Source organism: Bos indicus x Bos taurus, chromosome 11 (assembly GCF_003369695.1).
Source record: "Bos indicus x Bos taurus breed Angus x Brahman F1 hybrid chromosome 11, Bos_hybrid_MaternalHap_v2.0, whole genome shotgun sequence".
NCBI lineage: Eukaryota > Metazoa > Chordata > Mammalia > Artiodactyla > Bovidae > Bos > Bos indicus x Bos taurus.
The window spans coordinates 81,651,620-81,662,951 of NC_040086.1; the positions used below are offsets into that span (position 1 = coordinate 81,651,620).

An 11,332-nucleotide genomic window follows, 5' to 3' on the forward strand; every position below is an offset into this window, starting at 1 on the left:
TAGAAGGCGTCGATGTTCTGCCACACTCAAATTCCTAGGCTTCATCTTAAAATAGGCTTCAAAGCTCACATTCATTTGTTTCCAAGGTACCCGTTTTCAGGTTTTGTAAGGCCTCTATTGAGGAACAAAAGTCTGCAAAGTTCTTGTTAAGTGCAGGCTTGTGAATTTGTTCTACCAGCAAAGGTTTTTTTTTTTTTAAAGATTCTTTTCCCTAGTAACATACTAGGGAAATGGAGAAAGGAAGGTTTCTGTTAACAAGAAATCAGATTATTGAATAGATGTACATCGTTCCCAGCATGCACCAGGCACTATTCCACGTGCCATGCGTTAGCTAATTTCTGAAATCCCCCAGAAGCCCAGGCGAAGTACATGGTGCCTTCAACCCTAAAGTGCCTGTGGGGAAACGACACAGCCCAGTGCTCTTCTGTGGGAGTCGGATTCAAACCGTACGCTTTAACTCTAGAGCACACTCAACTACGGCTTTCTCCTGCTTCCCTTTGGGGTTGGAAAGAAGACGTTATTGGGGCAACGTTGCAGACATCCAGAGGAAGATGCAGAAGGAAGAGCCTTGAACTGGGAAGACTGAGGGCACAACTGTGCCCCAGGGTGCTCTCGGCTGACCCTGCCCCTCAGCTCCACGGAAACTTCCAGATCACTCTACTCTAAACTGCAACTCTCTTCCCTCCTGCTGTGGCACCTTAGAATTCCTCCATCCTGTTCTACTTTCACAGCATTCACCACCTTATTCAATGCTATTTAATTTAGTTGATTATTTTCTTTCTTTTTTACTGTTGTCACTCTCTCCGAGAATATAAGCTCCCTAAATCATGGATTTGGGGGAATTTTGTCTCTTGTTCACTGATGTCTTCCAAGCTCCTGGATCTGTGCTTGGTGGGTGTGAAGTAAATGTTTGCTATGAAAGAGAGAAGGAACAGAAGGAAGAGGGGAGGATGGGAAGGAGAGAAATGAAGAAAGGAAAAAGAAAAGTGAGCGGACCATCTACTACTTTCTCATCCAGTTTTCCACCTCTGAAATGGGACACCGAGCTTAATGGCTGCTAGTGTTAGTCACTCAGTCGTCTCTGACTTTGTGACCCCATGGACTGTAGCCCACCAGGTTCCTCTGTCCATGGAATTCTCCAGGCAAGAATCCTGGAGTGGGATGCCATTTCCTTCTCCAGGGGATCTTCCCAACCCAGGGATCAAACCTGGGCCTCCTGAACTGCAGGCAGATTCTTTACCATCTGAGCCACCAGGTAAGCTGCTTCCAAATATAATAACCTCTGATTCTAAAGACAATCCAAACCCAACCCAAATTAGGATTTTCGAAAGACAGCCATTATGGGGATGAAAGAGTCAAACCCAGAAGACCCAGTTGCCAACACAGGTATAGAATGAATTGGCCAGCACTCCTGGAGAATTGTGAGACTCGGGTATAAAAACTTGGGTGATCTCTCAGATGCTACACAGAGGTGGGAAGACTGGAACCACTGTCACTACAGCACAGGGGACCTGTGGCCTCAGATGAGTGTAAAGACTTCTTAGGCCCACGGTAGACCAGCAAACCAGCTCCCTCCAATAGCAAGCTCCATACCGGGAGCCTGGAGGAAGCTGATTCAGCCACGGGACCCCTCACAGACTTTGGATCAACCAAAGTTGGTGATATACTTCCCACCAAGGACTTGATTCCAGACTGTGGGCTCCCTGAAGACTGGCCTCCCGTGTGTGCTCTATTTTCACTTCCAGCAGTCAGTTTCCAAGGTTAACTGATGCCCAGTGGATCTGCTTCCCTGACAGGAGTTAGCCCAAGAGCTTGCGAACCCAGTTGGCAGGAGGCACTCCATAACGGTTCTCACTGCGTTCCTTCATCTGCTGCCTACTCAGCCATCAGCCCTTCTACCAGCTTCTGCCAAGGCCCTGTCATCTGCCAGCCACCTGGCCAGGGCTGAAGAATCAGAGGTGGACAGAATGCTGTACTTGCTTTAAGGGAGGTAGCTCAGCTGGTAAAGAATCCGCCTGCAATGTAGGAGACCTTGGTTCGATCCCTGGGTTGGGAAGATCCCCTGGAGAAGGGATTGGCCACCCACTCCAGTATTCTGGCCTGGAGAATTCCATGGACTGTATAGACCATGGGGTCACAAAGAGTTGGACACAACTAAGCAACTTTCACTTAATGGTCAAGGAGTTCCGGGAGGGTGATGAAGATAGCTCTTCTCTCTTCAGAGGTAATGAGGGATTAGGAGCTGAACACCCACCCCCACCCTCCACCTTGGATATGAGAAATGCTCCCTGAAGGAGGTGATGTTGCATTTGCCATTCAAGGTTGAAAAATATTTCAATAAACGGAAACTGGGTAACCCAAGAGGAAGGAATATAGTGGGACAAGTCGGAGGTGAGAGACCGTGAGCGTGTGGTTGGAAGGAGTGGTGTCTGTGGAGGAGGGGTGATGGAGCTGGTGTCCAGGGTGGAAGCAGCCTCGCGAGCTGGGCTGAAGATTTGGATTCAGTCAGAGATCCCCAACCTCCAGGCCTTGGACTGGTACCTCCTGCCAGATCAGGGGCAGCATTAGATTAGAAATAAAATGCACAATAAATGTAATGCACTTGAATCATCCTGAAACCATCCCTCCCAATTGTCTTCCATGAAATCCATCCCTGGTGCCAAAAAAGGTTGGGAACCACTGCTGGAAGTGGTGGGGAAGCATTGGAAGTTTTTGTGCAGGGTGAGCTAGCTAGGACTAATATGGAAACACTCTGTAGATGGATCGGTGAACCAGGAGGTAAGGAAGCCACCATATGAGTGTGGGGAAAGCCAACAGCATGGAAGAACATGGGGTTGATTATCAGAAAACTCCAGTCCCAGGTGATGCCACTAATTTGACGTGGGGTCCTATAAGCCCATTCCATAAAATGAAGTAATGCAACGAGATGACCTCCACAATCCCTCCAAGTCCTATGATTTATTGATCTAACCAGTAGAGTGGTTTCTCAGTCTCAAAACTGCTCTTGGAATGCAGAGGGTCTCTCATGTTATTGAAAGGAGTGGTTCAATTCTTCTGTGACTACAGCAATTACTTTTTAGATAATTGCAGAGCTAAATTGGATGGCACTTTCCCAGTGGCAAATAAGAGGTATTTTATTGTAGTTTTAATGTTTTAATACATATTTTTGATCCACCTAAAGCAAAAAGTTCTCTTTAAGGTAGCATAGAGAACATTATTAAAAAGGTTGTTAAACTAACAATGAAAAACAGATCATAAACATTTAGAAGAGAGAATGGGCACTAAGTGTGTAAAATTTGAAATGGAATTTGGCTCTGAGATTCCCAGCAGCCAGAGCAAAAATGAAGCCTGGTAGAAATGCCAATCTAGGGCCTCATTCATCTCAATGGTTTAACCTCCGACAGGGCTGTAGTTCCAGTCATCTGAAACACTTCTGTAGCACCTTATGGAATCGCAACAAACAGAAATTGGGATGACTGAGTGGAGTTTTAAGAATCTGAGGTCTCTTGGCTCATGGGTACAGACAAAATACAGACTGCAGGGAGATTTGGGGCCAGTAAAATGCAAATAGATGGGAAGTCTTTTTGAATGACAATTCAGAAAGGACTTTCAAAGGGTGTTACTTTCTAGTGTGGGGATGGGGGCAAGGAGGGAGATTAAGGAGTAAAAAGATTTCAACATGGTCTGACCATTGGCAATACCACCAGCCTCTTAGGAAATGTGGCTGAAAAGCTGGTGGGGGCGGGGGAGGACCTCAAATTCTAAACTGCCCTGAACTATGTAACATGGCCAAAGCAGCTGGAGACCCACATGGCCCAGGCAAGCAAAGCTCTTTCTCATTCCTGGACCTGTTTTCTTCTGAGCAGAGGTCTTTTCAGTACAAAGCTCCTATCTGAGATGAATGAAACCTTAGAGAAATGGCCTTGAATACCACCATCACCTAAGAGAAATATTTGTAGGCTCTATTCTGAGAAGCTGAACACCTCCTCAATAAGGATATCACCTCCCATGAGGGAAACTGTGAAATTGCCCCCTAGCTTCATTGTTATCCCCGTTCCCCAGACTCCAGAACCTGCAAAGGTTAATGCTGCTTCCATAGGCTAGTCCAAACTAACAGGAGTGTCAAGCAGACAGAGCTACACTCATACCCCAGTGCCTCTCCTGAAGGGATGGGGCACTTGATTGGGGCCACACAGTTGTCACACCACACATCAGTTAGCTTTTTGAGGGGAGGGACCAACTCCATCCTTATTTGGCTACAATGCCTTAGCTTAGTAAATTCTGACCAGAGCTTTCTTCTTGGAGACCAACTACATATACTTTATGCCAAAATATAATGCCATCAGCTAACAGAACAAAGGTTACCAACACCAAACACAACCAATTTGCAGAACTCGGGGCCTTAATTTTACTTCTCATTCTAAAGAATCTGATGTCCCAGCTGTTTAGTTAAAAGGACCCTGATGCTGGGAAAGATTGAAGGCAAAAGGAGAAGAGGATGGCAGAGGATGAGATGGTTAAATAGCACCACTGACTCAATGGATATGAATTTGAGCAAACTCCAGGAGACAGTGAGGGACAGGGAAGCCTGGTGTGCTGTAGTCCATGGGGTCGCAGAGTCAGATATGACCTAGTGACTAAACAACACAGGAAAATGTTTTTAAACTATACGATACTATTGGTAGCACATATAATCACTAATAACATATCGATATTGTATAATTTGGGAGAAAGCTCATAACCTTCCTAAGCTCAGTATCCTCCCCACCAAGGGGGCACAATGGCAATTTATCTGTGGAAAACCAAGTTCCCTCTCTAGATTATGTGCTCTTTACAATCACTGCCTAAGAGCTAAGAGTTTAACCATTGCTACTAAGGAAAAAAAAAATGTTGCATCATTTAATTGCTATTTATTTTCATAAACATGAGGTATTTCAAAGTGCTATAAGATGCAGCACTAAATATATACATTTTGAAGAAATTAAAACACAGAACTTTGCATTTACCCAGTTCTATGCACCAAACATGAACAAATACATTAACAGGAAGAAACAGGCTAGGAAAAAGGCATATATATATAGTAAATTTCTTTACAAAAGTTTCTTAGTTCAAAAAGTGATAAAGTAATATCTACTCAAAACTTTCACAACTCATTTTCATACGAAAATATAAGTATCAAATTTAGTTATGTATCAGCATCATACTAAAGTATACAGGCAGTTTAAGAATTAGTACAGTACATAACAGAGATTAACAATATATTTGTATACAAAACATGCTCCTCAAACATTGAGGTATTACAGTACTTAGGTGTGAACTTCCAGTCTAATACTGGCCGCAAAAGCCACCTCTCATTACCCAGGATGTATACAAAAAGGCAGGTGTGTCCATGGTATTTACAGAAATGTTCCCCAGGGGTATCAGTGGCAAACCCCCACGTGGCATCGGCTGGAACTTAAGCACCATTTGAAAAAGAAGGAATGACTTTCTGTCTGGAAACTTGGAACAAACAAGGTGACTTCAACAGCCCCAGAAGGCTCCCAACGGTCACAGGCTTCAACCGCTGTCTCAGAAGTGACGCACAGGAAAGCCGCCAGGGTCACCAGCATCCCACCAATGCAGGTCCTGGTAGGACCCCTCGTGTCCTGCTCCCCACCCCAGATCCGAACTCGACGGGGGACCGATTTGAAAGTAAACCAACATTCTTAATGTCAACACAAGGTTTGTTTAAAAAAAAAAAATCAAAATGTGCAAAGTGGCAGTGACTGTCCAGTTCTGAGATGCATTCAGCAAGTCCGAGCGTGTTCAATTTTCTTTAGCAACTGCTGCTGTCTGGCCTGCAGCTTCTCCTTCTCCAGCAGAAGCTGGTGCTCCTCGGCCTGGAGGGAGTGGACGTACTCGGTGGCCTTTTTCAAAATGACCACTTTGGCGGCCTTCTCGTTCTTCACCAGCTCTGGCACGTGGTCCCTGAGCGTGAGAAAGCTGGAGCGCAGGTCATTGCGGCGCTGGCGCTCCAGGATGTTGTGGTTCCGACGGCGCTCGCTGTCCTCCGAGTCAGAGTTGCGGGGGCTCAAGCTCTTAGCCTTGGGCGGGGGGACACTCTTGAGGGGCCGTGGGGAGGCTTCGCTCTTGATCTTCTTCTGGGGGGGTGCCTCCTCGCTCTCCACGTAGGGTGATGGGGCGGCATAGTTGTGCTGCTGGTGGATGGGGACGCAACGTTTGAGGATCAGCTCCCCTGACGCAGCCCTCCCGGGGCCCAGGGCTGCGCTCTTGGGACGAACGGTGATGGTGAAGGTGGTGACAGCCTTGCTGCTGGAGGACGACCGCCGCTTCTCCACGGTCACCACATCGATCTCCTCCTCTTCGTCTTCCTCCTCCTCGTCTTCATCATCTTTGAGAACAAGATGAGAGTTATTCTCAAAGTAAGACACATAGGAATGAAATATACACAGTCTCACAAGGTAGGCCTGGCACGTGGTCTGTTATTACTGATCCATCAGCATTAGTCTCTGAACAGAGATGTATATACTTTTCCCCTCCCCATCCTCATCCTCCATTCAAGCTTGAGTGGGTGGCAGAAACTAAAAGAACCTTGGCTTTGGAGTCAAGACAGAATCCTGGCTTCATCACAGTTTTCCCAGCAATGAAATGGGGAATGACACCATAGATTGAGTTGAAGGGATAATATATAGACAGAAGCTCAATAAACAGTAAGCTTTCATCATCGTCGCTAGTCTGTCCCGTAGACTTATTTATATTTCCATCTCCATACTTAACTGACACTTCTCATTTTAGGAGCCTCAGCTAGCCACTACTTACACATGATGGAGTTTGATTTTTAAGTCAAATAAACTTAAAGAACAATTTAATTAACTAAGGAAGAAAAATACCTTGTCTTCCATGAACATGAGTTCTATACAGTAAGCAGTTTTTCAACTAACAAAGATTAGACCTTAACTGCAAAGTTGTAATCCATTGGAGCTCTAAACCCAAATAGCGGGGCAACTCTTCTCAGTCACCACCAAACAACACCCACAAGAACATGAAGCATCGTGTGTCCATTTTCATTTACCACCCCCCCCCCCCTTTTCATTTACTACCAGGCTTGGATAGAAAATTATTGTTTAAAATGCAAGCATGAAAATCAAAACACATCTTCGGCTTGATCTGAAGGGGACCGGAAAGCTGAACAATTGTGGGATTTGTTCTAAAGCCGAAATGTGAGGCTGTTCCAGTCTGTGGGTCCCTTTAAGCCAATGTTTTGGTTTTCTGCCAAGAAGACAGCTGTTGGAAGGAAGTGCTTCCTCACCGAAAGCTGTCAAGGCACAGACATTAAAGGGGCAGACCCGTTCAAACTGGAGGCTTATCACCAAGTTTCCTTCCAGGAGCCTGGGACCAATCTGTCCTCAGCCCCAAAGGAAATTTAGGCTTTTTATGCATCTGTATTCTGAAAACACTGGATTTCAAAGGTCCAAGGCTCCCAGCTCCAGGGACAAGAGCTATTCCAGTATTTGGGTAGAGTGCTTCACTTCCAGGCAAAATCTTGGTTTTAACCCTACCCTTCAGTTTCAGCAGCAGGCACACAATAGAACTAATCAATGAGTGCTCCAGGGTGTGTGCATTCCTTGACAGCCGGCTAAGCGCCCGCCCTCACCTTTGAAGGGCACTGGGTTACAGAAAACAACTCGGATCTGAAATTAGTCCTAGAATTTTGGCTAGAAGACAAAACTCGGCCGGTTTTCACTGCACACTGTAAAGAGGCAGCCCCTTGAGAATGCACACAACCGCTGTGGTACTTGCCGCCAGCTGCTCAATGAAGGGGGGGGGGGGTGGCCCCACCACCACCCCCAGCCTTTCCGATCCTCGCCCGCCCGCTGGCCAGCATATCGCCGCCTGCTGGCGACCAACCAGAAGCAAATAGCCCACCACCCAGACAGAGCGAAGGTACGGAGGTTTGAAAAAATAAAAAATAAAATCGGTACTCGCTATTTGTGCAATGCCCCTTAACTTCCTGCACCCTTAATAGGATTTTGCACAGGCTTGCCCTTTATGGAGGGTCTCTCCACCCCTGACCTGTGTCTGTCCTTTTTCACCCCTTGGGCTAACAGGTTTCTGTCCAAGCAATGCACCCTGCGGCCCCCTGAACCCCAACTCGGCTTTAACCACTCAACTTTTCCTAATTTCCCCCCCACCCTCGGAGGGAACGCTGCCAAGAGAGATGCGGGACAGGGTGGGGGCCAGTGATGGAATCAGGCTTCCGGAGGGAGCTGAAGGAACTTCAGTTAAGGAGAGGCTGGAGAACACAGCTTTCACTCACCCTCTCCTCCAAACCCTGGGGATGGGCCTGGGAAAAACCTAACCTCTCAGCCATCAGTACTGTCTCCAAAATACCCTCTCCCAAAGCCAGAACTCGTGAACCACAAACGGGGGGGCCACCCCAGCCCCAGCGCCCCAAGGAGGCAGCCGGACCCTGGCTCCCGCTTTACCTGAGTCGCTCAGGGTGTCCTCTCCGGAGGTGCTGAGGGCCTTGTGGTCACTGGCGCTGGCCAGGCGGCCGCCGGTGCGCGGAAGGGCGACTACCGGGGCGGCCGCCGGGGCTGCACTGCCGGCCCCCGAAGCGACCGCGGCGCCTGCCGCCGGGGCATTGGCTGGGGAGGCGGGCACGGGCGCGGGCTCGCGCTTGTTCACCGGGAACGGGAAGACCACGGCGGGATCCACGCACTCGGCGGCCGGGTGGGCGAGCTCGGCGGGTAGGGCGGCCCCGGGGCGGCCCGGCCCGGCTGCCGCGGCTCCGTGGCCGCGGCCCGGGGGGCTGGGGGCGCCCGGGGCCGGGGCTGCGGGCCCCGCGGCGGGCGGGCGGCCGTGCTGCAGCTTCTCGCTCACCGCGCGCTCCAGCTTCTCGCGGGCCGAGAAGCCGCTCCACATGCAGTCCTGGAGGATGACCGGGTTGGGGGTGAGACCGCCCAGACCCCCCAGGCCGAACGCGTCCTCCTCGGCCGGGTTGCCCCACAGATCGGCCTCGGGCAGCAGCATCTCGGTGGCCCAGTTCGGGGGCTCGGGGCTGTGCTCCGGGAAGGCACGGCTGGGCGACAGCGGGGGCGTGGGCAAAAGCTCAAACTTCTTCCAGATGTCCTCCCCCGGGGGGGTCGAGTCGGGGCCGCCGAAGTAGAAGTCATCTTCGTCCGGGTAGAAGCAGGGCTGCAGCGAGTCAAACTCGAGGTCTGGGTTCTTGCAGATCATGCCCGGCATGGTGGACGCGGTGCAGCTCGGCATCGGCTCGCCTCCTGGCCCCCGAATGAGGGCTTCTTTCCGCTCCGCTCTTTTTAGTTCGGGGGGTGCTTCCTTCCCGTGGGGGGCGTGGAGGGCGGGGGCCCGCGCCAACCTCCAACACTGCAACCGGCAGACACACCAGGAGAGGGTTGGCAAGCGGAGCCGGATGCGGGGTTGGGGGAGTGTGTGGGGGGGGGGGACGACAGGCAGCGGTCACCCCCTCTTCCTCGGTTCCTCAGTCTCCCCTCCAAGCCCCCCACTCCGCCCAGCGCTCCCGAAGGTGGAGGAAGTTGTGTCTCTCGCTCTCTCCCTCCCTCCTTTTGTGTACAAGCTGTCTACGACAGGGGTGGGAGGGGGCATGCAGATGCGGGGGGTGGTGGCCTGGCTCTGCAACTTTGGAAACTGCCATTTCATTCACACCAGGCACTGCCTGGGGGAAGGGGCTGTTCAAGGCTGCAGAGTTCTAGCTCCCACCAGCTCGCAGACAGCCCCGGTGGCACCTAAGTAGGGCCAGCTGCTCAGAGGAAGCCCAGGCCTCCAACCCAGCAACTGGGTATAGGATTTAAGAGTACCCTCAATTCCTCCTTTGTAAAATTGCCACCTCCGGACCGCAAGCAATAGCGGGGGAAGCCGGGGGGGGGGGGGGGGGGAATTCAGGCAACTTTGCAAATGGAAAAAATCCTTTCTTTAGACCGAGCCCAACAACAGGCACCCCAATCCTGAATCCCTTCCCCCCCCCCAAATTTGATGAGACGCCCCCAGCAGTCACTGGCTGCAGGCAGACTACTGCCAATAGCTGATTCTGAACGTCTCTAACCCCACCCCCGCTGCTCCAAACCCCCAAGTACGCCCTCTTCCTGAGAGAGGCTGAACCCCAGTTCCTGGGAACGGTTCAGGGGCACCAGCGCGGAGAGGGTTTCGCGGAGAGCCGCTGTCTCCTCCGAGCTGGAGCAGCCGTGACCCAGATTACCACCGCATCGGCCTCGCCCTGCTGAACCCTTTTCGTCTTCCTCTGGGGGCACCATTTGGAGACGAACCCAGTTTCGGGGTGGGGACGCACCGGCTCCCCATCAGCTCAGATGCAGACAAACGTTCTAGAGAAGGGTGAATTTCCTTTCGATGAAGCCATTACACCCCCCTGGCAAGGGCAGTAGAGGGATCAGGGCGGGTCTCTCCAGTCCCGGAGCCTTCGGGAGTGGAACTGGCTTTTCAGGGAAAACCCCGAGATGGTTTTGTTTCGGAAGCAGTCCCCCGGGCATATTCGGGCCCCCGGTGCGTCAGCCGCGATCCCCGTCCAGGGCTTGCCTTCCCGCCGCGCTCGCCGCTCCCGGAGCGCCTGTCCTTACCTCCCGCCGACTGCCGGGGATCCGGAGGCGATTCTGTGCGGGGGTCCCCGGGTGGCCAGGGGCGGGGGGTGGTCCTCGGGTGGCTGCAGTCCGTGCGCGCTTGCGCCTGGCTAGAGCGAGCTCGGCTCCAACCCAGTTCCCAGGAGCCCCCCGCATCCACCCAGCGCGTCCAGACAGATGACTGTCACTGGCTGCGCTTTGAAGCTCGGGGGATATTATTAACTGAAAAATCTGACACACCCGGGGGGTGGGGAGAGAAGGGGGCTGCGGCACAGACAAGGGGGAGGGAGAAAGGCAGAAGAGAGCGGCTTTACCCCGCCCTCTTGATTTCCATAAAAATCAGGGGAGGCGCCAAGGCTTTCGCGCCAAAAGCCACTTGCTTTTCTTCTTTGCAGAACGGAGGCTGCAAAGCTGGGAAGCCCGGGGCGTGCTCCTCCCGCCCTTTTAGACCCCCGGGCTTGCACCGGGTGCACTCTGCGGACCAGCTGCGAATCGAGCCGTGCAATGCCGCACCCAACCCGCGGGGCTGGCCATTGCTCGGCATTTAAAAAAAGAAAAAAAATTTTTCCGGAGGGCTCCGGGGGTGTTGGTTGAGGTTGCGGGGTTGGGGCGGGAGGTGGTCGGGGACAGTTCAGAGGCTCCTAACCCATCCCCCGCTTCGACGGCGCGTGTGTGCAGCTGAGCTCGAGGCCAACGTCCAGCCGGGCAGTAGGGGG

At 51.6% G+C, this 11,332-nt stretch overlaps 1 protein-coding gene across 1 annotated transcript; it reads right to left on the bottom strand.

Moving 5' to 3' along the window:
• Positions 1 to 4,890: 4,890 nt before the first annotated feature.
• MYCN (MYCN proto-oncogene, bHLH transcription factor) lies at positions 4,891 to 10,965 on the bottom strand. Its single transcript, XM_027556031.1, has 3 exons — positions 10,617 to 10,965; positions 8,487 to 9,390; positions 4,891 to 6,391 (listed from the first exon to the last, which is right to left on the bottom strand). The coding sequence occupies exons 1-3, from the start codon at positions 10,770 to 10,772 to the stop codon at positions 5,787 to 5,789; spliced, it is 1,665 nt and encodes a 554-aa protein (XP_027411832.1). The 5' UTR covers positions 10,773 to 10,965; the 3' UTR covers positions 4,891 to 5,786.
• Positions 10,966 to 11,332: the final 367 nt, after the last annotated feature.